At 45.5% G+C, this 27,569-nt stretch overlaps 1 protein-coding gene across 1 annotated transcript in view; it reads right to left on the reverse strand.

The window, feature by feature from the left end:
* Positions 1-27,255, reverse strand: part of MTR (5-methyltetrahydrofolate-homocysteine methyltransferase) — a 40,404-nt gene extending 13,149 nt beyond the window's left edge. Inside the window, exons 1-20 of the mRNA XM_014529294.1 lie at positions 27,192-27,255; positions 25,032-25,112; positions 24,473-24,565; positions 22,953-23,059; positions 20,371-20,430; positions 19,205-19,299; positions 18,162-18,262; positions 16,919-16,980; positions 15,754-15,821; positions 15,289-15,368; positions 13,482-13,594; positions 11,961-12,101; positions 10,493-10,678; positions 6,164-6,343; positions 5,066-5,182; positions 4,633-4,773; positions 4,136-4,225; positions 2,944-3,096; positions 2,016-2,123; positions 1,481-1,581 (exon numbers count right to left, since the gene is read on the reverse strand). Of these exons, the coding sequence (XP_014384780.1) occupies positions 1,481-1,581; positions 2,016-2,123; positions 2,944-3,096; positions 4,136-4,225; positions 4,633-4,773; positions 5,066-5,182; positions 6,164-6,343; positions 10,493-10,678; positions 11,961-12,101; positions 13,482-13,594; positions 15,289-15,368; positions 15,754-15,821; positions 16,919-16,980; positions 18,162-18,262; positions 19,205-19,299; positions 20,371-20,430; positions 22,953-23,059; positions 24,473-24,565; positions 25,032-25,092 (2,057 nt within the window). The 5' untranslated portion in view covers positions 25,093-25,112; positions 27,192-27,255. The remainder of the gene's footprint in view (positions 1-1,480; positions 1,582-2,015; positions 2,124-2,943; positions 3,097-4,135; positions 4,226-4,632; positions 4,774-5,065; positions 5,183-6,163; positions 6,344-10,492; positions 10,679-11,960; positions 12,102-13,481; positions 13,595-15,288; positions 15,369-15,753; positions 15,822-16,918; positions 16,981-18,161; positions 18,263-19,204; positions 19,300-20,370; positions 20,431-22,952; positions 23,060-24,472; positions 24,566-25,031; positions 25,113-27,191) is intronic.
* Positions 27,256-27,569: the final 314 nt, after the last annotated feature.

Here is a 27,569-nt window from a genome sequence, read left to right on the forward strand (position 1 = left end):
TTAGCTAGACTCACTCACTAGCTGGGTGACTCACCCAAGCACCCAGCCTAGGCCACTGGTGCTCAGAAGTACATCTGATTACGAGGCACATCTCCGGGGCACGTGTCCACTAGCTGACACTGCAAAGTCAAACTCACCAATGCCAGGAGTCCATGGTATAAGGCATGAGACCCCAAGGGGTGTTCGACCTGACAGAAAAGTGTGCACATTCACTATGTTTTTGTAAAAGAAACAAAGTTTCATCAGCAGATGTTTCTCCAGTTAGACTTGCTAGCAGAGAGGGCTTCAATGCAGGAGACCGAGGAGCTGGGTGTGCTGGAGGGAAGCCCGGGTCTAACAGGCAGCGCTCACAACTGCCGGGCCCTGGAGGAACGCCACAGCCCGCCCTGGCCCTTAAAATACCTCCATTGCAGGAAAAACATTCCTCGATACTTATTCACTTTTCAAAGCAAAAAGTGATAAACACAGGATAAGGACAGCTCAAGAACGCTATACGAAGACTACCTACAAGTCCCCTTTTCAACAGTTCTTGTCCCGTGACCACAGCTGAATGTGTGCCTGGCCATTTAGCCTGATAAACAGTAAACTCCTTGAACGGAGTCAAGTCAACAGAATCATTCTGGTGTCGCAAGTATAATGCATGGCTCATAGCTGATGATCAGCCTTCCTTAGCTGCATTTAACCAGCCTGAACTCAGACCTGGAGAGGCATGTTGAGAGGACACAGGGGCCTTTCAGGTTAACTGTCCCCTGACAGCAGAGGAAACCCTCAGGGGCACAGCTGCCGCTGCAGCAAGTCTCTCTCTGTGACTCAGAAGGGCTGTTGGCTGGACGTGGACCAGAGACGGCATTAGTTCGTTACATTAGGCTTTTGATTATAAAGAACCTGTTGAAATTGGAGCAAAACACGCACTTACTAAAGGTCATCAGCTCTCACAAGGAAATAGCTTTGTGCTGCACAGTTAGTCACCATAATGCGAGGTGTCAGAAAGGGATTTTACTTGTATACATTCCCAGCTCTAGATCCATCATTACCAAGAAGCCTGGGTGGTGCTGTCTAAGCAAAGAAAAGGGAATTGTACAGTCAGACCTCTCTATCAAACCCCGCTGAGCCAGTCCTAGCAGGTCTCAGCTCTGAAGCAGGGCAATTCACTGATGCCTCTGGCCATGGTGGGAGCCCGGTGTTCTGGTTACGAGAGCCCCTGGCCCCAGGTCAATTCTCAGGAAGCCTCTTGGTTGTTGTGACCCTCATGAATAATTCTTACTTTTCTTTTTGTCCTTATTGAACGTACAACAGGTTAGACCATTACTAACATACCATTTGAAAAGGTGTGTTCAATGTCGAAAATTTGAAAACACAGCAAAAGGACACTAAAAATAGCCTCTAACATCCACTGCCAGACCCTCCCACCCACTAAAGAATGACCCTGTTAATGCTTTTATTTTTAAATAAGAAAGCGGTTGAAGGCAGGGGGACTCACCTAAAGTTATTGCAGCCGAGAACGACTCCAACGATATTCTTGCCGATGTCATGCACGTCGCCTTTCACGGTGGCCAACACGATGGTGCCTTGGTAAGGATCCTGGAGAGCAAGACAAGTAGCTAAACGTGGCTGTGGTCATTTCAGAGCAGACCACCTAGTTCTCTAGCGCCTGACCAGTGCTGGCATTTTTAAATCCTCACCCGAGGGCATGCTCAGAGAGCGGAAGGGGGAGAGAGAGAGAAACATCTACATGAGAGAGAAACAACGGAGAGAAACAATGATTGGTTGCTCTCTGTATGCTCCCCAAATGGGGACCAAACCCGCAACCCGGGTACGTGCCCTTGACCAGAAATGAAACCGGCGACCTTTTGGTGCATGGGACGCTCCCACCAACTCTGGCCTGTCCACGGCAGAGATCATTTCCCTACTTCACCTCAATGACAAGCACAGCCAAGCCCCATAGTCCCTACTCCACTCCGGTAAATCTTCGAGGAGTTCCTCGCAGGGACCACAGGCCGCGACAAACGACTTGCCTCTTCTTCGACTGAGCCAGTAAGCACTTGAGCTTCTTTTCTTTCTTTTTCCATGAAGGGAATAAGGTGGCCAACAGCCTTCTTCATGACCCGAGCTGACTTTATCACCTGGGAAAAACACACAGAGCCAGACATCTTTATGGAACCACCTCAGTGGTTGCTCTTGGCCACTTGTGAAATGTTACATGAAGTGAGGGTGCATGCTGTGACCTCAGCTCAGCCACACAGGAGCTTTCTGTAGGCCCCAAACCCAGACAGCTGAACAACTAGTTGTTTACTGCTGTGGTTAGTAGCGGCTGAGAGTTCCGGTTTTGCTCCAAACATATTTAATGTACGTCACTATTTAAAATGGTAATAACTTTTACAAAACATGCAGCATAAAAGGTGAATTTCGGTTAGTCAAATAAATTGGTACTATTATTAACTTTACATTCATCTTGGGTTTTATTTTAATGTGGGGGGAGGTAGAGGTTGTTGGGGGTAAGAAGTGGTACAGAAGATCACACATGAAGATTAGAAGCTAATTATTGGCAGATGACCTCTAACCTCCATACCACCCTAACGATGAATTTTTGTTGACATTCCCCCTAAATACATTTAGTGAAACAAATGGCCAGATCTCAGTGCCCCTGAGCTCTTGTCAAAATTAAAATAGACGCAAACACATTTATTAAAAGACAAAGATGTTTTCTTTCAATTGTGAAAATGTCCCCCCATCTTTTGCCAACCTGAGGCAGAAACATTTTTCCGGCTCCAAAAAGATCACCAACAACTTTCATGCCGTTCATCAAAGGCCCTTCAATTATATGCAGAGCGCGGGGGTATTTGTCCTGGTTTAACCTGGCTTCCTCGGTATCCTCAATAATATGTTGCAAACACAAAGACGTTTTCTTTCAATTGTGAAAATGTCCCCCCATCTTTTGCCAACCTGAGGCAGAAACATTTTTCCGGCTCCAAAAAGATCACCAACAACTTTCATGCCGTTCATCAAAGGCCCTTCAATTATATGCAGAGCGCGGGGGTATTTGTCCTGGTTTAACCTGGCTTCCTCGGTATCCTCAATAATATGTTTTTCAATGCCCTGCAAAAAATAAATAAATAAATAAATAAATAAGGGAAAAATCACACAAAACAGTGGCTTAAATATAAACAGCCAACAACAAATGATTTGAATCATGGAAATGCTTAGAGTACAGGTTTTGCAAATCCTGGCTCCTATCGCCAATCCAGGGGCTTCATTAAGCTTCAGTTTCCTAAGTCACAGGATCACATAGTACCTGCCTCACATGGTTACGCCAAGGATTAAATGAGACGCCTACACAGAGTGATGAAGGGCTTTTTTGACACTAAGTACTCAGGAAAGCGAGCTGTGAGTGAGAGAAGGAGCATTAATAAGTAAAGTTCAAATTAATAATAAAATACACTTTTTATTGTCGTGGTTTAACAGATTACACATTAATGAATAGCTCCTGTGAAATCCGCACTTCTCTCTGCAACATTAGGGGCTGGGTAGGAAAGACAAGGGGCAGGACCTGTAGGCAAAGGTCAGAGCCAGGGAGCCTCTGCTGACTTGTCCAGCCTCCAGTGATCGAGCCCCATCCTCCAGCCCCGCCAGCTCAGAGATCCTTGGCTGTGGCTCGCTAGTTCCACAACCTGAAACATGTGAATCTGAAGTTCAAAGTTAAATGCTAGCGTCCCCCCAAAACAGAACTCTGAAATTCTCCAGACTCACAAATGAGGAAATTAAAGCCCAGAGATTGAGAATCTTGCCTGATATTACAATTACCAGCAGAAGAGCCAGGACTTGCTTTCTGATGGAATGACAGCAACTTGGTCTAGGATAGCGTTTCTCAAGTGTGGCAGTGCTGATATTTGGGGCTGAATAATTCTTTGTCATGCAGGCCTGTGCACTGTAGGATGTTCAGCAGTATCCCTAGCCACTGGATCCAGTAATACCTCCCACCCCAGTTGTGACACCCAAAAATGTCTCTGGACACTGCCAAGTGGGCCTGAGGGGGCGGGGGTTGGGAAGGGGTGTGGGGAGCCCCACCCTTACATCTCAGGCAGGATGAGGGGCCTCGGCCCTGGAGCTCCCCCTTGCGCAGCGCCCCACAGCTCACCTTCACAAGGGCATACTCCAGGCGCTCTTCCACGGGGCCACTCCTCCACTCATCGGTCTGCACGACCTTCTTCCCTCCTTTGCCATGAGTCTTAACGGAAATGAGGACAGAGAGATGGATACAACAGGTCCTTACTGAACTATTTGGCAGCAAAAAACTATGTCTTATCCTTCTTTTATGCTAAATAGGTTACCAAACAAGCATGTAGAGATAGCTTGTTTTATAAATTTTCTAGAATTGCGTTACTTTGGTATGAGAAAAATTAATTTCACGTTTTAAAATAAATGGAAACAAACATCAGAATACTGAACAGCGTACATGTGGCCTATTTCTCTCCCCTCGCCTCACCACAACGCCTTCTCTGGAGCGCCCTATACAAATCTTCCACGATCCAAAGCCGTGACTAGATCCTTGCTCCTATTACAAGGAGGGTCTCATAACCAGGCCTGAGCCATCAATTCAGACAGGAAAGTCGCCGTCAGACGCGCTCTTCCTACCTGGGCGTAACGCAGGAGCTTCTCGGTGGCCTCGGGGTCCTTGTTCCAGATGAGGTCCTCGCAGAGCTGGAGGAGATCCTTGTGGATGTCGTCGTACACGGGGAGGTTCCCTGCATTCACGATCGCCATGTCCATACCAAACTGGGGGCAACACAGACAACAGTGAGCATTTCCAGGGACACCCTCCACCGGGGTCAGCACACTTTTTCTAAAGGGCCTGAAAGAAAATGTTTTAGGCCATGTCTCTGTCGCCAGGGCTCAGCCCTGCTGCTGTAGCACAGAAACACACAGACTACGCATAAGGGAGCAGCTGCGGCTTTGCTCCACCAAGACTGGACTCTCAGAAACGAGCAGCAGGCTCAGATGGCCTGCGGATTTGCAAGCCCCTGGCCTGGGTAAAGCTGGCTGCGGAGGAAGCAGGCGCCCTCCCTACCTTGATGGCGTGGTACAGGAAAACCCCGTGCATGGCTTCTCGGATGGCGTCCATTCCTCGGAAGGAGAAGGACAGGTTGGAAAGACCGCCACTGATTTTGGCTCCAGGTAACGTTTGCTAGAAAAAATAAAAAAGGGAAAAGATTCCCCCATTTTGCCAAAAGCATCAATGACATCCCTTAATCTTTACATAAAAGAGTGGAGAGTTAAAAAAGCACATCAAGCTCAAGGTTGCCATCACACCTTATAACAAGGCCGGGCATCTACGTGGAACTGCTGGCTGAAGCACAGACCAGCTCAAGCATGTGGAGAGTAAAAAAAGCACATCACGTTCAAGGCCAGGCATCTATGTGGAACTGCTGGCTGAAGCACAGACCAGCTCAAGCATTTAGGGAGACAGCTTCCACTGTCTGCTCCGACCAACCCTCCGCTTCCCACATACACTGCAGACACACGCATGCACGTGTGCCCAAGACACACACAGGGATGTTCACACAGCATCGAGCGCAATGTCCCAAAAACAGAACAAACCAACTGTCTGTCAACAACAAAACAGTTAACTATGGAACAGTTACACCATGGAATATTATATATTAATACAAATGAACAAAGTACAGCTATTACTACACAGGTGAATCTTTAAAAGAAAGTTGGGTGAGGAAAAAGGCATAAGAATCTTAGATTCTATTTCTATTAAGCTCAGAAACAGGAATAACTAAACTACAACTCTTTATACAGTGGATTCTCATTATTTGTGGTGATTCTGTTCTACTAGACACCACAAATACTGAATCAGGAAACACTGAAAAGCCTTGCTTGTTCTACTCACGACCTGAATGAGAGCTACTGTATGCCTTAGAATTAATTATTATACCCTATTTTTATATATTCTGCAGTATGTGTTACGCTTCAGTTCAAAATAACATAAAAGAAAAATAATAAAGGGCCCTAAATTTCAGAAAACCAATTTACTACCTAAGAGCAAGAATGTCGACATTCCCAGCCAATAAATACATATTCATGACGTTCAAACGACTCACTGGAGCCACGTGGTAGATGTGAGCAATGTCCTGTGCAGAGAGAAATCACCCAGACTCACTTTAATGACTTTGGTTGCATGGATAAAATTAACAGCATACAAGCTGTGTTCTTCCATCCCAGTCCCGATGGTGAGGATGTTAGGGTCAAATATGATGTCATTTGGATTAAAGCCCAGTTTTCCCACAAGTAGATGGTAGGCCCGGGTGCACACTTGGATTTTGGTGTCTGTTTCTGTTGCCTGGAAAAAGGAGCAAGAGATTGTCATTTAAACAGAAAATGCCAAGCAGCCTCTAATCATTCCTCAAATTATCTCCGAGGGGGAACTGGTTTAAAGACTCCTCTCTGCTGTGACTCCTGTGAGACAACCAACACCCAGGCCAGGGGGCTGGGGACCAAGAGCAGCTCATGTTCTGCATGTCCCTGCCATAAACTGCCAGTTCTGGGGGGAATCTGGATAAGTCTGTTTCTTACGCACAGAGAATTTAAAATAGAACCCATCTGATAAGGAACGCCCAAGAATAGGAACACTCAGTCATGTCATCTTAGCCAGGAGTGGTGGCCTCCCTGCAGCCACTACAAAATGTCAGACTTTCACTAGGTTCAGAAAGGGTCAGAGGAGGAAATGTGAGGATCAACTCCTAGGCTCAGGGCAATTGCCTTCAGCAAAGCAAAACCAAACGGAAAACTAAGAACTACTGTCTCCAGTGTCCTGGGACTACTTATAATATTATGGTGCATACCCTAGGAAATCCCAACATGTTCAACTGGAAAACAGGATCAATTTATCCAAATTGAATGAAAAGGCTGGTTATGAAATGAAAATCTAAAAAAACCACTGCTGAAGGAAAATATATTTGAACGGAAGCATAAGCCAGTCACAACAGCAAAACAATCCAAAATACCTAGGATCTTGAGCTTTCCTATTTAAGGAAAACTATAAACCTTATTGATTAGTAATTGGAAAGACATACGTTTCCTGAATTACAAATCTAAATAGTGGCAAGACACCAATTCTTCATTATTTTAAAGGTTAGGATTAATTAAATTTTAATCAATATCCCAATGGGGCTTTATTTCTCCATAAACTGGAAAATGGTTTTCAAATAAATTTAACATAGGAAAATGTATTGAATATAATGGATGCATTATAGAATGATAATGGTTATCCTTTTATGTAACCTACACATATACAAACAAAACATAATATAGTCTATTCTGCTATTATGTGATAATTTTATTTCTAGGAACCTTATCACAAACTGTCATATGAGGCCTGGCAGGTGTGGCCTAGCTGGTCGAAGTGTGGTCCAGTGCACTGAAAGTTTGCAGGTTTGATTCCTGGTCAGGGCACATGCCTAGGTTGCAGGTTCCATCCATGGTCAGGGTGTGGATAAGACAACAGATCAATGTTTCTCTCTCACATCTATCTCTCTTTCTCTCTCTCTCTCTCTCTCTCTTTCCACCCTCTCCCTTCCCTCTCTAAAATCAATAAGCATGTCTGAGGATTTAAAAAAACATTGTCATATGAAAATAATCACTTCAATTAGTAAAGGAAAATTGAATCAAGAGACTGAGTAGTGATAAAGTTATTCTTCCCACAGAAATTTCAACAATAAAGGTGTTCTTCTGTATTTTGTTATTTAGTGTTAAAATGAACAGTTGATCAAAATAACATCAACCAGAAACATGGAGATTCTTCCATTTTGCTTTAATCCAGCCCCTCTGTTGTATCTGGCCTTGACCTTGCAGTTTGGTCTGTAACATGCATCACAAATATAAACCAGAGACCACAGCAGATGCAGAAACAGAGGCAGGTGAGACGCTCTGCTTCGCTTAGTTGCAACAGTGGCTCTCAATTCAAAGGCTGCTTTCTCCCCACCACAGAGGCATCATCCAAGCAGGCGAATCACCAGGAGACCTCCATCAACTGAGGCAGGCCTTTATCCCAAAATATCCCTGTTGTTGGTTTCTGAACTTTGCGGGTAAATGAATTTTTTGCTTTGGTCTTTATAACTTTCAAAACCACAATTCTATAATTAGCATCTATGTTTAATTATGCTAAAATCAGAGGCATAACGGGCAAGTGAACATGTCCTACCTTCTTATTTGTGGTCACATTCGACCTAAATGGGAAAGCTTGTTTTCAGGCCCGATGCAGCACCGGCCGCGCTGACAAAGCACGGGATAACCCAGGACGTGGAGACCTACCTCAGTCTCCTCCGAGACACTTGACCTTGAACCACAGTGAACAGGACAACAGCTACCCCAGCTGGTGGCTCTGAGGACTAACTGAGATCAACTGCTAATTCCAAGGTATTAGAATTACTAAAGCCCAGACTCCATACCGAAGGAGCTAAAAAGTCAGAAAATGGAGCCAGAGGGTGTGCGTGTTTTTAAAAGTACAAGCACCTTTCCCTGTGGGAGAGTTTCTGCTTTACACTCAGGTTAAGCAGGCAGCTCCTCTTAGGGAGCACACGGCATTCCAGTCTCCTTCAGCGCGACCTCGCTTCCTACGGCACCGAGGAAACACCAGTCAGACGACCGGCTCCCTGCCTGCCTGCCATCTGTGCTCTCACACCCTGCCTGCCGCCTCCCTGCCTTCCCTCCAGACTGCGAGCAACCTGTCTCCTCTCCATGCGAAGACTGATGGCAACCCTCGACTCACAAGGGCAGGGACCTAGCAAATGCCCCCTTTTCTCTATCAGATCAGTCCCATCAGCTTACAAAACCATCTTGTCACACGTCTGTCTTCACACACACACACACACACACACACACACACACACACACCCTGTTAACCTCATGTCCCTCTCTGGTGTCACCCAATTTCCTCTTCCCCTTATAGCAAAACTCCTCAGAAAAGCCATTCACACCTACTGGCTCCAATTCTCCTATCCTCTCTTGAACCCCCTCCAATTAGGCTTTTATCTCCTTGGAAACAGAACAGCAAGATCCTTCACTCCCCGCTTTCTAAACTCAGTGGTAAATTCTTGGTCTCATCTACTAGATCTGCCCACAACTCTCTAAAATAGCTCATCGAACCCTTCTGGAAGCTTGTTCTTCACTTAGAAGCCAAGAGAAGCCTCCCTTCTGGTCCCCCTCCCACCAAACAGGCTGCTCCTCCCAACCCCCACAATGGGGCCTCCTTCTCTCTCTGGCCTTGGAGCGCAGTGGCTCCCAGACTTCCTCCTGAGTCCCCCCCCCCCCCCCCCGCCCCCCCCACTACAGCCACTGAGCTCATCACCGTGGTCTAAATACCATCTGCTTACAGGTAATTCCCCAGTAAGGAAACCCTGTCTTCTAGCCAGGCTTGGCCCATGAAACTCAGAATCACCTGCACAGCTAGCTGTGCAGCCCACATGCCCCATAAACATGGCCCGTCCTTCCTACCCACGCCTGCTTCTCAGCCTTCCTCCTGGCAACTGCCCTGGGCAAAGACCCCTGACTCTTCCTCCTTTCACAGCCCACAACCCACGGCAAATCCCACTGGCTCTACCTTAAAAATACATCTAGGAACAGATGAGCAGAGCAAATGCCAGAATTGGAAAATAGGAGGATAAATTAAAAAAATAGGCAAAACATCTAATATCTGCATAGTATGCATGCCACAGAGAGGATAACACAATTCAAGGGGATTCCTACAGAGGGCTGGCTGAGTGCTCAACATAAAGGACGGCTCATCGCCAGAAGACTTCAGAGCACCACGGACAGAGGAGACCCAAGGAGGAACCAGGAAAGGGGAGATCGAACCCACAGCTTTGGTGTATCAGGACGACACGCTCGCCAACTGAGCGACCCCGCCAAAGCTATTCATTATTCTATTACGTTGATTGGGGGGCGTTTATTTTATGACTTATAGAAACTCTTTACATATTAGGGACATTAACCCACTGCTATTACTCCCGTTGCAAACAGTGCCATGCCTTTCGCCATACAAAGTTTACATTTTTACAGACAGCTCTACCCATTTTCTTTCTGCCTTCCTGAGTTTAGATGAATACTTTCCCATACATTCTTTAGAACTTTGTTTTTTACATTTAGATCTTTAATTGATAAAGACTTTATTTTAGTATATGGGGGGAAATGGGGCTCTAACTTTATTTTCTTCCAAACCCAAAGCCAGTTTTTCCAATTGCACTTACCGAATAATTCTTTCTCAACTGATGTAAAGACTTTATTATATATCAAATGTTCATGTATATAGATACAAGTGTGCTGTACACGTACATGTATGTGTATGGATACATGGTATTATGGCTGGCGCGCACACACACACACACACACACACACACACACACACACACACGGCTGTTTTGGACTCAGCTCTCACCACTGCTCTGTCTAGCCCGGGTGACACAATGGAGCTGGGACAAAAGGAATCACTCACCTGTCCCTCTTCGTCAAAGGCCATGACGACCACGGCGGCGCCGAACTTCTTGACCAGCCCGGCCTTCTCCAGGAAGTCGGCCTCCCCTGCCTTCAGGCTGATGCTGTTGACGATGCATTTACCCTGGCAGCACTTCAGTCCGGCCTCGATCACAGCAAAGTTGGAAGAGTCAATGCACAGGGGCACCTGAGGTGGCAGGGCAGGAAATCACAGAAAGATAAGTCGCCACAAATTCCCTTCCAGGACTCCCACAGTCCCCCTTCCTTCCTTGGGGAAACAATAAACAAAGGACAGTGTGACAAGAGACAGGACTTTCCTGCACCTGTTCTTAACGCCCAAAATACTCTAAGTAGTTCCAGTCTTACATGCAGACCCCACATGCCTTGGACTGGAGCTAGCCAGATGTGGACTTCAACATGGAGCAGAAACCATGGGCAAGACTGGACTTCTTCCACAGCGAGATGGAGGGGGGTGGGATCTCGGAGGGGAACCTCCTTAATTTTACACCATCAATAAAGCTTTCCACAAAATCCCATCCTCCAAGGGGCCTCAGGAAATTCTTTCCCAGCGGCACCCCAAGAACTCCACTTTGATCTGTAACAGGTGGGCACTCAGAGGGCACCCCACTGATAACAGAAGGGCAAAACCAGAAAAGATTAAGAAAAAAATTACTGTAGCCATCAGAACACTAAGTCATTCATAATGCCTTAAGTTACATGGGGTCCTTCACAGTTAACAAGGCACTTTTATCTTCACAATTCACAAGTCAGACTGTGGACACAAAGGGACCACACACTAAACCTGACAAGCCACACACTAATGACAAGCCCAGGGGAGGCCTGCATGGCAGCCTTACAAACTCAGAGACCAAAAGTAACCACAAAGGATGGTCTGAAGGTAGAACTTTTTAACTAAAAGCAGTTTGTGGTAGTAGTCATGTCCTAGGCTAGAATCTTCCCTGACCAAGGTCAATTTTCACCCTAATAGAGCCTTTTGTCTTTGGAATGTCAAAAGAATTTCCTTTTTCTGGACCCCTCAAAGCACAGGTATCACACCAGAGCGGAGACTACAAATCCCCTATTGTTATTGTTATCAATAGGAAAGGAATGAATGATTCTGTAGGAAGGGTAAGTATATTCTTCAGAGACATGGAAAGCAGGTTTCCAGTTTATCCAGAAAGCGGGTTTCCAGTTTATCCAGACATCAGAGGACACAAACCATTCTTGTGACCAATTCCAAAAGCCTGGAAAACAGCCAAGCTGAAGTCACATCTCTTGGAAGCCTGGCTTTTATCATGAGCTAACACCGAGCAAGAAAACGGACCATCAGAAGCCTCAGGGTTTTTAACTGGGAAAACAGAAAACCAGTGTATGAGATAGATGACAGATCAACGGGGCAGATGACAAAGTTAAACGAGTGACAGAGCAAGACATGCACATGCCCTTGACGCAGAAAAATGGTGTCCAACCTTGGCAATGTCAGGCTCGGAAGCAATGAGTTTGCAAAACCGGGCCATTGCACTTGGACCATCCAGCATGCCGTCGTCCATGTTGATGTCCAACACCTGGGCTCCCATCTCCACCTGCGCTTTGGCAACACTCAGGCCTGCCTGAGGGAAGAATGCAGGAGGAAGCAGCATGAGGAAGGTGAGTGGAGAGAGGCTGACCAAGGAATCCCTCGCCATCCCCAGCAGGCCTCTGGAGTGACGCACGGCCCACTGGCCAGCCTCCCTGACTCTAGGCCTACTCTCCTCCCATCAGGCACCGGAGATTAACCTTAAACTCTCTCCCCTCGCCTCATTTCACTACCCAGAATCCACTGAGGCCACTTTCCTGCCATAAAGAATCTAAATTCAGCCTGGAGTGGGGGCCCTCTGTAACCTGAACTAATCTGACCACAAAATGGTCATAAAAAAACAAACAAACAAAAACATAAATAGAAACATTGCCAACTGAAGACCCTGCACAGCATGAAGGTCACGAGGACTCAGAAGGGAGCACCCTGAACAAGCCTCATGGGACACCCAGGAAGGGAAGGCAGTTGGGGCCGAAGCGGAGACGCTGAATGACAACCTGCAGAGTTTGGGTTTTATCCCGGATGCGAAAGGCCACCGGTGGAAGCTTCTGACCTGGGGAGGACGATGACAGAGGCCCACGTGGCCGTGAGCAGTAGTGCAAGGAAGGGAAGAGGGCTGACGGGAACTGTCAGGAACCAGGTTCCCAGGCCACGGAAAGAGGCCATGGAGGAGCAATCAATAGCTCCACAGAGGATGGTAAATGGGCCCTTTCTTCATGATTAAAACAAAGTCTACGTTGGTAGGGGTTTCTGGAAGATCTATTTCCTAAAAGTTGCAAAACCTCAAGTGAGAGAATTTTGATAAGTCATCATTAAAGCCCAGACTCCATTTTAAACTTCCTATTTTCGTAAGAAAAACACTCCATCCGGATGTTTCGGGTTGGTTCTGGTTGGATTACATTTTGCTCATCCACAGAGGGATCAGCTTAAAAGCACTCTGGCTAAAGGAGCATGTGACCGTCCCAAGGCAGGCCTGTTCTTTCTTTGTGTTTGCGTATGCATTTCAGTCTGCAGCTAATAGAAGCAATACCACCTTAAGCACTGCCTGATGTGCTCATGAGGACTTCACATTTTCTTGGCTTTCACTTCCCCACAAGGATTTGTGAGAAACAAAAATGAAGAGTATTCACAAAATTTTAAACTTACTTCCCAATTAATAGCAATAGCTAGAACTGGGTCCCTCCCAGCTCATCCCACTCATGGCCCAAGTGCAGTACTTTCTGACAAACAACAAGAGCAGCTTGGATTTTTCGAGGCTTCATCCTCCTACCAGCCCAGCCCACTGCAAACACGTCAGTTCTCACACTGCCAGAAGCTCAGCTAGTAACCGGTCAAACGCTATCAAAAGCCGTTTCGTTTACTTGCTGTCTAGCCACAAACACGGCAGATGCCTGCGTCGCACTGAGATGCTCACTTCATAGTCTCCTGCCATGATGAGCTTAGCGAAGTTGCGGGATCCGGCCACGTTACAGCGCTCTCCGATGTTAACGAAGTTGGTGTAGGGTCCAATCCTGAAGGGCTCTAGACCTTAAGAGGAGAAGCACTTTGAAAAATTTCTGAAAATACATACGGTGACATGAGACAGGCGGGACACAAATATCTTCATAAGAAAGTAAAAAGTCTCTGTGCCCATGGGATGAGACACGAGATGTGACATGGAAACAGGACCAGCACCTTCTCCAAGGAAAGTAAACTACATGTCGCAGCCACATTTACAACCAGACATTCAAGTAAGAAATACTTCAGGACTTCAAATTGCCGATTTCTCTAAAGAGCTGACTCATACCAGCTCCGACAAACAAGAAAAAAATACCATCATTTCCCTGTTTAATCAAGAGTCTGGGGCAAAAGCCATGATGTCAGAATCACAAGGACTGCTCCGCGCTGTCCACACAGACGGCAGCTCCACAGCTGGTCACGAGACAGCAGCTGGAAGCCGATCCACTGGCTTTCCCGTCTCTTCGATCCAAGTCCAAGAACCCGCACGCAGCCAGCAAGGCTGACCGGGGCGGGAAGAGCCCAGGCTGGGCCCTGTGAGACGGGAGGTTCTCCTGGGCAGGTTCACACTCAGGAGCTGACTGTGGGCACAGCCACTGGGTGCTTCTGCCCCTTTATTTGCCGAGGGGTAATGACATCTGCCCTGCTACAGGCCAACCAAGGGGCAAAACTGGATAATAAATACAGATATATTACACTGAGGGGACAGCAACACACGGTGTGGAGTATCACTACAACAAAGGTCTTTAACTGTTTTGCTCTAGTCATATTTACTGTTAGGGGCAAAACTGGATAATAAATATAGATATATTACACTGAGGGAAAAGCAATACACAGTGTGAAGTTATCACTACAATAAAGGTCTTTAACTGTTTTGCTCTAGTCATATTTACTGTGTCTCGCTAGGGGGGTACAGGCGGCTCTGAGGACAGCCAGCCCCGGGTTCAAGCCCTTCCCAGCCTCGCAGTGAACAACTCAGGTGACTTTTCACAGCCTCTGAGCTTATAAAACCAAGTCAGTACAAGTATCTGTCCCCTAACGTTACTGTAAAAATGAGACTAGATACAGTGGCAAACACAAAATCAGACCAACAATCATAGCTGTTGTGGTTAAAAAAATGGCTTTGAATCCTTTGCCAAAGCCCTGGCTGAAGAAGGGACAGATATGAAGGAGGAAAATCACAAATACGGATGAGTATTTGTTCACCAACTGGGACCATTTCATCCTAGTTCGGGCTTGTGAGTCTCTTTCCATTAATAATGACCTTTACAGCCTCGTCCCTACCCCTGCCAGCCCCAGGGTATCCCTGGTCCCAGGTGAAGCCCTGAGGCTACAGGGCAGGCAGCAGGGCACAGCTTTAACCGCTAAGGAGATCCCGTATCAGAGCCCTAGAAGCATCTCGCACAAAGCGCTTCTCATCTATTATGAATGTGAAGTGGCTGATTTTCAAACTGCATTCTTCACAAGTATGCAATTTATAAAGAACAACTGAAAAGAGCATGTTTGATGTCATTCTTTTAAAATCTAACTGAAGATTGTTTTTAAAGCAATTTAGAGATAGCACAAGAAATTCAAATCTGAAAAAATAGATTCTTTCATTCTTACACGTAAGTTCTTTTTAAAAATCGTATCTAAATGGGTTTCTTCTTGTTTCACCTTTGGTAACATTGAAACAAGAAGAGAACCATTTCTGAAATCATACAAACCATGTCTGGATTACTTACCGGACAATAACATATGCCCTTCAAACACTGTGGCAGGTGGAACTCGAGGCTTATAGTTTTTTACAGCTTCAGCAATTTCCCTGAGTTAAAAGAGAAAACACTATACCCATTAATTCAGGATAAAATAAAATTAAACTAATTTCCGGCTATGAAATTAAGTCTATTTAGCACAATTATGCACGTAATTACATACCTAGTTCCAAATGTGCAGCAGCAATTACACCTTTTCGTTTTCTCAGTCGAGCAGGAAATGAACCACTGAGCCTAGCTTTTGTGAGCCTGCCCAGGGTTTAAACCTGGCTGCTGTGTGTGGCTGAGTTGTGCACCTTAGTTACCCCTTTGAAGTCCCTATCTCCCAACACAGCCACAGGTGGAGGAGCGGGGATTTAGGCCCCGACACACGAATCTGAAGAGGACACAATTCATGCCATGCCAAAAGGGAAAACATTTAGAGGTGATTATTACCTGATGTGATCTGGTGTCGTACCACAGCATCCACCAACGATATTGATCAAGCCATCCATAGCAAAGCCCTGCATTCAGGAAAAGAAAGCTCTAGGGCAGCGTTTGCCAACCTTTCGGACCTCACGGACCACCGGTTGGCGACCACTACTCTAGGGAGTTCATCTGAATTCTAAACTCACCACTACGCACTCAGCAGAAAAAATCCTACATTTCCTGAAGAACCAACTTTACATTAAAAAGAGAGCTAAAAACACTTAACTCTAGATAAAAAGCTTTTAATGCCCCAGGTATTACATTAAAACAGTTCAGATACTACGAAATCCTTTATCCCATTTAAAATGTAATGTTTACTTGCTTATCTGATCATAATAAAGATTTTTTGCCCATATGCTACGCTGAATGAATATGAACTAGATAATGCATTTTCAAATAACACATAAAGTTATTACATTTAAATTAATTAAAAATTTTAAAGAACTAAAAATTCAGTTCCTCAGTCACAATAGCCACATTTCAAGTCCTCCAACAACCCCAGGTGGTAATGGCTGCATATAGGTCAGTGTGGGTCTGGGGTTTAACCACAGGCTAGTTTGCAGGACAAGAGAGGAAGTCAAGCAACTGAGAAGTCTGAACACTGACAAGAGCACCAACATAAGGTATTAAAATTATAAGAATTAAGTCAGAAATCGTTTAGGAGAGAATGTCAATGAGCCAGAAGCTACAGATTCAAGGAACAAGGAAGAGACCGGGGTTAGTAATAGGGTGGGTGGTGGGTAGTATGGGCTCATGACCTAGGTAGTGGGTAGTATAGGATTCCCAGACAGGAGGTATATGGGAGGGAAGGAGAATGGGGGGTAGTGGTGGTGACGATGGGCAGTAAGGAGCCACCCCCTGGGAGGGCTGTATGAGAGTCAAGTTCAAGTAGCTTCAGTTGGACCTCACTGGGAATTTCCCAACAGCCACCGGTACCATCAGGGGAGGAGGAGGCTGCCAGCCAGCCTCTCCCTCCACTGCCACCATCTTAAATAGGAATAACTAAGCTTTTATTCATTATAGCACATATACTGGAATTTATTTAGGGGAAAAAATATGCTTCTAAATATTCTAAATCTAAAATGTCATTTCCCTCTCTCTTAACAACCAAGTGAAAGAGGGGACTCCTGACCTTTAAGTGCACGGCCATCATGCTCGGCGTTTCTTCATAGTCACCAAAGGTGTTGGGAAGACCTGAGAAAGGGCATTGCAACCATTACTGGATTTGTAAAGGCTTTAGGACATTTTATATTTAAATTAAATGGAGCATTATAATTAAACACAGTAAAGACACTACACCAAAAACAAAAGTCACAGAGGAAGATAAACATCCACTATTTCTTTTCCATTTGAAAGAAAAGCATCACTACTCTGTGGGACAGAGCCTCCACTCCCTGCCGCCTTCCCAGAAAGGAAATTCATTCATTACCCAGCTGCTGGGGCTGAGGGTGGGGGAGTACTATGTCCTTGAAGCTAATGAGCACCAGACACGCAATTAAAAACACAAAACACAACCAGTCTCCTTTCAAATAACGTTTCCCAAGTAAGACGTTAGTAGGTGATTATCCAATGTCCTATTTTATCTCTTATCCCCTTCCAGTTTCTTGCTCCTGGTGAGAAATAAAACTTATTGTGGGTTAAAATGTATACATTTGGAGAAAAAAATGCTGGGAAATGCTTTTTAGTCCTAAGTAGCTAAGCAGTGCTCAGAAACATTCACCAGAGCCCTGGCTGGTTTGGCTCAGTGGATAGAGTGTCAGCCTGCAGACTGAAGGGTCCCGGGTTCAATTTTGGTCAAGGGCACATGCCTGGGTTGTGGGCTCAATCCCCAATAGGGGGCATACAGGGGGCAGCTAATCAATGATTCTCTCTCATCATTGATGTTTCTATCTCTCCCTCACCCTTCCTCTCTGAAATCAACAAAAACATATAAAAAAAAAAAAAAACATTCACCAGGAAATCTGGCTAACCCAAATGAATTACCATTATGTCATTGGGTAGTTTGAGAATTACCTACAAATCTCTCGGTAATTTTTACATACAGTAAACTAGAAGTCCTAACTTTCAGAAGGGAAAGCGGTAATAAGTTACAAGGCTCTCTGCCTGCTCTTTGTGAACTCTGCTCAGTGACGGGACCAGGCGTCATTCTTCCGAGTTCCGTCCATTTCTGCCGCTTTCAGGCTGAGCCAACCTGTGCGTTCAAGTCTAAAGAAAACAGTGGTCCAGGTCCAGATACTCTTTATTTAGAGAAATCCTACTGGGTGTTAGCTATATACCAAGCCTATAGAACAAACTCTTTCATCAAGATCTGTTACCCTACCATGCATGTCCATGTATTTGGGTTTCCCCCTGTGCAGCTCCCTTGAAATACACACCTGCATTGGGATAGCAGAGAACATAGGCTGTTGTACATTTGCCAATTGTTTCAATAAAAGGTCTCATTTCAGCTGCACCCAGAGCACAATTTAATCCAATGCTGTGAAGACAAAAAGAAGTTAACAGAAGCATCCTCTTCTATTCAAAACATTTATGCGTAGAAAAGTTATAATAAAGGAATAAAACTAAAACCAAGCAGGTAATAAATCCTTGATTCAAAGCACTTTTACGCAGCTGCAATCAATGCTATTTTTAATGCTTTTGTTCAGCAACTGAAATGGGGTGGGAGGGTTCAGAGCCAGTCACCCTAAGGTGTGCTTCTGTAGGATGTGGATTGTTTTCTTTTTGACCCACATACATGTCAGGACAAACATCTGTTTACTAAGTATCTGCTCTCGTCATCATCCCAAAATGAACATCTGAAGCCCCGGGCACCTTGGCTCACCCCCCACTCAGAGTGTCTTCTGTGCCCGTTTCCTTTCTGTCTCTGACTCTCATGTACGCGGGGTTCCCACACATCCCTACATATGTATTAAATCTGGTCATTTTCCTTGCTAACCTGTCTCATGTCTGTTTGATTATTAGACCAGCCAGAACCTTGAGGGTAGAGAGCAACATCAGCCTGGGCTGGTAAGAGAAGGCAGGTTCCCTGAAGAGGACTCTCAAGATGAGTCTTAAAGGCTAACAAGAAGCCAGGAGAGAGGGAGAGAGGGAGAGAGCGGGTGGGGAGAGAAAGAGAAAGAGACACACACAGAGACAGACAAAGAGACAGAAACAGAGAGAATGAAAGAGAAAGGGTGAGCACAGCTTCTGGACAGAAGAAATAAATAGCACGTTTATGGAAAAGGTAATGTTAAAATAGAATGAAAACAGAATGTTAATTTTAAAGATAAAAATCTGAGCTTTAAAATCCCCATCTTATTCCAAGCTAGACTGCTTCTGTTGTTCTGTAAATGGGGAATAACCAACCAACAGGCACAATCTGACACTATAAGGGAAGACCCCCCGAAAGGGACGGAGGCGGGAAAGAACGATGACTCACCAGAGTGGGTCTGCGTGCGACACACTGATGACAAACGCCTCCCCTGTCTGTCCAGAAAGTGTCCGCCCACTTTTATCGACAATTGTTCCTGAAATCTGAATTAACAAAGCAAATTCAGTCAACAGTACAGACTCACATGAAGAGTTCAGTCACAAGGCCAGAATAAGAGGAGCAAGCTGACTTCCTGTGCTCCTTTACAGGGAAGAGAACTGTGGGACTCAAAGGCAGCACTTTCTAAAATGGTCAGGACAGGGAGATGCCGAGTGAGGGGGGAGCTGGTGAGCCATGGGAGCAAGGAAAAGGCAGGCAAAAGCCATGACGAGAGCAGCGTCAGAATTCACACATCCAGTCTCCCTAGAGAAGGCTTTCCCATGAGCCTCCTGTGTGACACAGCCCTAGTTTTGATTCTATTTATTCTCTTCAAGGAACCTTGGGACTCTGGGGTGGGTCTGCCTATCCTTCCTATATAATTAAAGGGTAATATGCAAATCGACCGAACAGCTGAACAACCGGTCGCTATGATGCACACTGACCACGAGGAGGCAGATGCGCAATGCAGGAGCTGCCCCCTGGTGGTCAGTGTGCTCCCACAGGGGAGGGCCACTCAGCCAGAAGCCCTGCTCCAGACTCACAGCTGGCGAGCACAGTGGCAATGGCGGCAGCCTCTCCTGCCTCTGCGGCAGTGCTAAGGATGTCCCACTGCTGGGGAGCAGGCCTAAGCCGTCAGTCGGACATCCCCCGAGGGCTCCCGGACTGTGAGAGGGTGCAGGCCGGGCTGAGGGAGCTCCCCCCACCCCAGAGTACAAATTTCGTACATTGGGCCTCCCTCTAGTTGATTAATAAATTGGCAATCTGCTGTCTTCAGTGCGGGGAACTTCACAGCCAGCATGCAAGGCCACCCCTCAGGGTCCTAAGGAGAGTGCCTCCCTAAGCCTCTGGCTTCAGGAGACAATTCAGCCAGACCACTTTGCCTCCATCAACCACTTCTAGAATCATGTTCTTTGTCTCAAGGTGGTGGGAGGAGGGAGGTGAACAGAAAACTTAAAAGTAAGTGGTTCCTAAAAGATACTATCAGTAGTTCCATGCAAGAAAAAAACAAAAAAAAAAACCCCTACCCTCAAATGACAATATTAATAAAAAAACAAAAATCAACACTTTAGACTTACAAAGATGGGCCGGGGAGCATAGGTCTCTTCAAAAAGGTTCTGGAGTGCAAACAAGGCTGCCTGTCAGGGAAAGAGAGTATCAGTGGGTCCCAAGGTGGCTGCAGAGGAGGCGGGAGCGCCACTCACCTGCTCCCAGCCCCAGGCGGGATTTACAGCTCAATTACAGAGCAATCAACCTGAATAACCCACTGAAGGGAGCTGAACTGAAACATGGTAACAAAGGATTTACAGAGGAAGCCACAGAGACTGGGAGAAAGGGCCAGCATCCACTCCCAGGAGCAGTGGCAGCTGGGAAGCTGGAGGGATCCCCAACCCAGAGCAAGAGATGGGGTGAGGAGCCCACAGAGCATCTGGTAGTGAAATCAGTGGGGATTCATCTACCTGGGAGACCCAGACGCCACCTTCCCAGGGACGAGCACTCCTGTTGCTACAGCACTGGAGTGGGGCGGGCACTATCTGGTACCCGACTGCTGGCGAGGCCCCTCTGCATTACTCCTGCAGAGGGGGGTCTGCTGGCTGCACCCACAAGTGCACCTCTTTTTCTGGCGAGGCTTTTGACAGTTGCCAGATAGGAAGAGTGTTTGGGAATGGGTGAAAAAGGTGAAGGATTAAGTACAAATTGTTAGTTACATAAAAGTCTTTTTTTAAAAAAATTCTGAATCTATGGTCTTATTTCCAAAACATTTAAACAATTAAATATTTGATGAAATGTAAAGTAGTAGGGATAAAAAGAGACCTTTTCTTAATCCTTACCTTGGAATGGGGAGTGCCCTTGCAAATATAATTCCCTCCCCACCAAAACAGAACACACACATACACACACACACACACACACACACACACACACACACCCAGAATCTGTAAATCCAACCACACAAAATTAAAATTCTCTTATACCATTAAAAAGCTAAATCAGCCCTAGCTGGTTTTGCTCAGTGGATAGAGCGTCACCCTGTGGACTGAAGGGTCCCAGGTTCGATTCAGGTCAAGGGCACATGCCAGGTTGCAGGCTCCATCCCCAGTAGGGGGCGTGCAGGAGGCAGCCTATCAATGATTCTCTCTCATCATTGATGTTTCTATCTTTCTCTCTCTCTCTAGCTTCCTCTCTGAAATCAATAAAGATATTTAAAAAAAAACTAATTAAAAAAAAACAAAACACAACTATATGACCATCACCACCACATAGAAAGTCAAACACCAAACTGGAGACAATATTAGCTACTCAGCACTGTCAACGTTGATTTCCTTAGGGAAAGACAATAAAAAAGACCAAAAGTCCAACAGAAATAAGGCACAGAACACACATCACAGGACAGAAAATCTAAATGGTTGTAAAACTTTAAAAAGATGCTCTATTTCATTTCTAGTCAGAAAGATACAAAATGAAAACTATAGCAGGGAAGCGTTTTTTTACCCATCAAATTGGAGGAGATCCCCAAGTGTAACAATAGATGGTGTTAGCCAGGGCGTGAGAAACCTGCGCTGCTCTATGACTGGGTTTAAAAGAGCACATCTCTAGGAGGCTAACTTGACATAAAGATTAAAACTAACAATGCACAATCCTGATGGTCGCCAGATGGAAGGGAGTGGTGGGGATGAGTAAGAAAGGTGAAGGGGTTAAGAAGCACAACTTGGCAGTTAGAAAATAGTAACCAGGATGTCAGTGCCGTCCAGGGAACACAGTCAGTAATATTTTAATAACTGTGTACGGTGCCAGGTGGGGCACTAGACTTATTGAGGGGATCACTTTGTAAGTTACATAAGTATCTACTCACTATATTGTACAGCTGAAACTGATATTATAACATATGCCAACTGTAATTGAAAAATTAGATAAGCAAACAAATAAATAAGAAACACAGGCATAAGGACTTTTACTTTTCACTCCATATACCTGTGTACCTTTGCACACATGTAAGGAATACAAACGCATACCCCCATGCTGATACCTGTCAGGACTCCACACTGGTGACAAGTAATTGTCCCCAGGAAATAGGAGGTAGAAGGGTATTATTTTTTACTACATACATTTATGAGTCTTTTGAATTTAGAACCATGTATATGTACTTATTACCTATGCATAAATGCACATAGAGTAGCTATACATGAAAATATTTACTTTCATAATTTAAAATAAATTTACAAAAAAAGTTTAAAAGATAACCTATTGAAGTTTTTTCATTCTACTGGCCTCAGAAATAGTCAAGAATAAAATAAAACAAAGGAATTTCATTTAACTTTAAAAATAGCTATCATTGCCCTAGCTGGGTTGCTTAGTGGATAGTGTCGGCCTGCAGATTGAAGGGTCCCAGGTTCGATTCCGGTCAAGGGCACATGCTTGGGTTGCAGGCTCGATCCCCAGTAGGGGATATGCAGGAGGCAGTGGATCAATGATTCTCTCTCATTGATTCAATGATTCCTCATTGATGTTTCTATCTCTCTCTCCCTCTAGCTTCCTCTCTGAAATCAATAAAAATTTTTTTTTAAAAAAATAGCTATCATTGTCTTCTCACTACATTAGGGATTCATCACAGCCCTTCCCCCCCTCCCCCAACCCTGTCCCCTTTCCTCCCTTAACTCACCTTGGCATTGGCAGTATCAAAAATAGTTTCAACGAGTAAGATATCGACCCCACCGTCTAGGAGCCCTTGGGCCTGCTCTTTGTATGCCTCAACGAGCTCATCAAAAGCTGCAAAAAATAAACCACACCCAGGACATCCGTCAATATCCCCTGAATGGCCCGGACATGCCGAGTTCGGGCCCAGCACCTGTGAACTAAATACTGCTGGTTTGTGACGCATCGTTTAAGGACAGTGCCACCTTTTGTAAGAAACCAAATGCAGAAATACGGTGGTGATGGAAGTTAAACCAGGAAACTGAACACAGTTGCTCCTCAACACCTGCGCGAGGTCTGCACGTCCCACCACGTGTGAGCCGAGAAAGAGCGAGCGCGCAGGAAGCCAGGATTTCCTGAGCCCTGGACCTACTGTACTTTAGAGAGCTCTAGGGCAGGTCATTCTTTCCAGGGATGGCTTTGATCAATTCACAGGGATGAGTGTGAGGAGTCGCACAGAAACGTGGCACCCAGGGCGAGTCACAGCCTCTCACTCTCTGCGGGAGAATCAAAGGCTGCAGTTCTGTGGATTCGGCTCCTGCCCTCTGACACCAACTCTGTCAGAGAAAACGCCTGCCTGACGGGCAATTTCCATCTCAAACAAAAGTGTCCAATCACGTGTAGGTAACAGTTTTGTGAGAAACACCATGAGCTCTCTATTTCCATCTGAGAGGCCATCCCTCTCCCCATTTCACTGCCCAATCAGGAGAGAAGATGCTCAGCCACTCGGCAGAGAGGCCTGAACAGCGAGTTACGCTGCTGTCCGTGTCCTTCACCTTCCACGGCACGAGAGGAAGGAAGAGAGAGCTCCTCACTGCCATGCCGAGACCGAGCACATCAGAGGGAGCCACCCTGGTGACCACGTGTGGAAGCACGGCATGGCAAGTCCTGTGACCACAACCCTACAAGCTACACTTGCCTGAACTTGTCATCTACACATAACCCATCACCATTCATAGTATCATGACTATTCAGCTCTGAAAGTTCAATTGTTTGTTTTTAGCAGTCTCATGCTTAAGAAATTCACCTAGATTTCTAAGATGTTTTTGTAAAATCTCAATGCAAGTATGCTTATATATGTGATAGTTTATCGTTTTACAATGCTAATATGCTTATACAGTTTGGATTGCTTTGTGATAAATAAAATGGAGGTCTAGTGGGTTATTCTCTCATTGACCAAGGCCGGGTGTCCATAATTTCTCAACTTGTCATTTTAAAGCTTTAGTTTGATTGGTCTTATTTCCATAGCTGATAAAGAATACACCAGGTACATTCGAAAACAAGTTAAAAAAAAAAAACCCACACAACAAAACACACACAGAACCACTAACTTTCTTTTGAGACGTATACTATATCCCAGGGAGTGCTGTAAGCCCTTCGTGTGGATTAAATCTCAATAACCCTGAAATAGAGGTACTACTGGTCCCATTTTACCAAAACACAGCAGTACCTGCTCGAGAGCAATGATTGTATGTGACGAATACTCACTGATGTTCCTGAAATCTGGTCTTTCCACAGATGGGGACACAGAGAGTGTCTTGTTAGTTGGACCCAGCGCTCCTGCCACAAACCTCTTAATTCCTTTGGGAAAGAAAAACAAGTGTGAAATCTCTGAATTGCTCCAGGTTTTTGTTGTGAATCAATAAGGTTTAAGATTTCCCTAGGATACTGGGCTATAATCCTTTGTCCAATACTCTGAAATCCAAAAAGCACAAAAGCTCAAACTTTTCTCTTAATTCATTGGACAGCAAAACTCGCCCTCTCCTGAATGATCAAGAGGCTTATTGATAATCTTCCTCCCACTCAGAGGGATGGTTCATAGATTTTACTGCACAATTTGGTGATGGGCTGTCGTGGATCCTAGTGGAAAAATGATGAAATACAGGGCGGCTACACCCATGATCACCAGGCCAATCCAAAAACCTCTGAATTCTCACGTGCCTGGCTTCAAAGTGTTTCGGTAAGTAATCCTTTTCTCTCACCGCATTACAGCTGAAACTATCCAAGGAACCATCTTTGTGGAAAAGGGGACACTTTCGCTCCTCACCTGTCTGGAGAGTGACCTCCTCGGCCGCTTTCCTGGCCACGGCCGCAGAGCACGTGTTCATCCGGTAGACCTAGCACAGAACTGCAAACGTTAGCCCGTCCTCCTTTTTCTCCACGTGCTGAACAAGGAACTCAAGACCTTCTAAAACCCAGTGTCACTCAGTAAGGAAATGGAGAGTGAATTAGTTTGAGGTCTGAATGAAATCCTGGCCAAGAAGGCCCATGAGTGACCCCAGCCTGGAAGGCACAGGAAAGGCCAGAATCTTTGGAAACTGCTTTTGGTTCCTCCCCAAAACCATGAGTGAGGCGGCAAAAGGACAACCTCGGGACCTCTGGCATGGCAGAGAATAAGCTGATGTCGCTCAACAGGTTTTGAGATTTAGAAAAAAGAATAGCGTGGAGAGCGGCTACAGCGTTCGGACAGGATCAAGCCTCAGGCTGACTTATGGCAAAGCCACATACAAGTCCCAGCTTGGAAGGCAAAGCCCTCCCAGCATAATTATAGCCAAAAGGTTATGGTTGTATGTAAGCTTGACTTTATAGTCCGACCCTGCAGTCCTAGGTAGCTAAGGAATGTGGGCTGCGGGGGGGGTGGGGGGGTGCAGCAAGTGCTGCCTAAACAAAGCTTGACAGAGTTGGGAGAATGGCAACAACAGGAAAGAAGCAGACTTGAAACTTGCAAGAACATTGTAAACATCTTGCCCTTGTTTTGCTTTGTGTAATCTGACTATAAATAAAGCTTCTGCTTACAGGCGTGTCACTGTTTCCTCATCCAGGCACAGTGATCCACCTGGTCCCAACCGTATTCTCTTGTCTATTTTCTCTAATCCTTCACCGCCCCTCCTCAGGTTCACCCCTGGCCATGCTGGATGAGGTTCAAATACTAATGGGAAAGGCACAGGCTTTAGACCAGCAGTTCTCAACCTGTGGGTCGCAACCCCTTTGGAGGTCGAATGACCTTTTCATAGGGGTCGCCTAAGACCATCGGAAGACACATATATAATTACATATTGTTTTTGTGATTAATCACTATGCCTTAAATATGTTCAATTTGTAACAATGAAAATACATCCTGCATATCAGATATTTACATTATAATTCATAACAGTAGCAAAATCACAGTTATGAAGTTGCAACGAAAATAATTTCATGGTTGGGGGTCACCACAACCTGAGGAACTGTATTGAAGGGTCGCGGCATTAGGAAGGTTGAGAACCACTGCTTTAGACACAGGAGGCCTGGCTTCCAGGCCCAGCTCGTCACTGTCAGCCCGGGCAGTTCCCTTAGAACCTCTTCAGGCCCTGATTTCCTTCACCGAACAATGGTTGTGAATGATGGTTCTGAACTTTTTGTAGATTATTAACCTCTTGATATTTGGTAAAGGTCCATGAACCCTCTCACTAGGAAATAAAAGCAAGTATGCACAAAGCACTACCTACAATTTAAAGAGAGACAAGGTTGCCCTAGCTGGTCTGGCCCAGTGGATAGAGCATCGGCCAGCCACTAAACTTATACTTAAAAATGGTTGGGATGCTAAAAATTACATTACATGTATTTTGCCACAATTTAAAAAAAAAAAGGAAATCAAATCTACCACCCAATACTTAAAAACAGTGGTCTCACAAGCCCTGACCGGTGTGCTCAGTGGTTAGAGCACTGTCCCATGCACCAAAAGGAGTGCGGGTTTGATTTCCGGTCAGGGAACATACCCAGGTTGCGGGTTCAGGTTCAATCCCACCCAAGTTGGGGCACATATGGGAGGCAATTGACAGATGTTTCCCTCTCACATCGATGTTTCTCTCTCTCTCTTGCTCTCTCCCCCTTTCCCTCTCTCTAAAAAAAAAATCAATAAACATATCCTCAGGTGAAGTTTTAAAAAAAGGCCTCACAAAATAGTGCACACAACCAATCATTATGCCTTTATCGATAGTCACTGCATAATAAGCATCATTTTTATTTGATTATTACTTGCCCATAAAAGAAGCCAGATGGAAAATGAACGGGCTGCTATGTTCATAAGCGGACGAGAGTCTAACCATTTCCGTCTGAGCACAAACTACAGGTAAGTAGGCATTCGCTTCAGGTGGTTGTCTCACTAGCAACAAGCAATGTGATAAACGCTCACAAACATCTTAGTTATGAAGGAAAATGGGCGTCTTACCAAGTGCTCCAGGCCATAGTCAGCTTGGGCAACGTTAGTGCTGCTAAAAGTGTTTGTTTCAATGATATCAGCCCCAGCCAGCAGGTAATCCTGCAATGAGACAGGAATGTCAGCGCTGAGTTTTAGAATCCCTGTCCCCCAACAACAAACATGCCTCTTCAACACCATCCCCCCCAAACAGCCTCTGACCAGTTACTAAGCATACGGCACTGCACTGGAGGCGGGAGACACAGATGTAAGACTTGCATAGACAGGTGGGTGGTGTAAATAAACACAAAACTTGGCCCTAGCCGGCGTTGCTCAGTGGATAGAGCCGTGGTCGGCAAACTGCGACTCGCAAGCCACATGCGGCTCTTTGGCCCCTTGAGTGTGGCTCTT

The sequence above is a fragment of the Myotis brandtii genome, unplaced genomic scaffold (assembly GCF_000412655.1).
Source record: "Myotis brandtii unplaced genomic scaffold, ASM41265v1 scaffold679, whole genome shotgun sequence".
Lineage (NCBI taxonomy): Eukaryota > Metazoa > Chordata > Mammalia > Chiroptera > Vespertilionidae > Myotis > Myotis brandtii.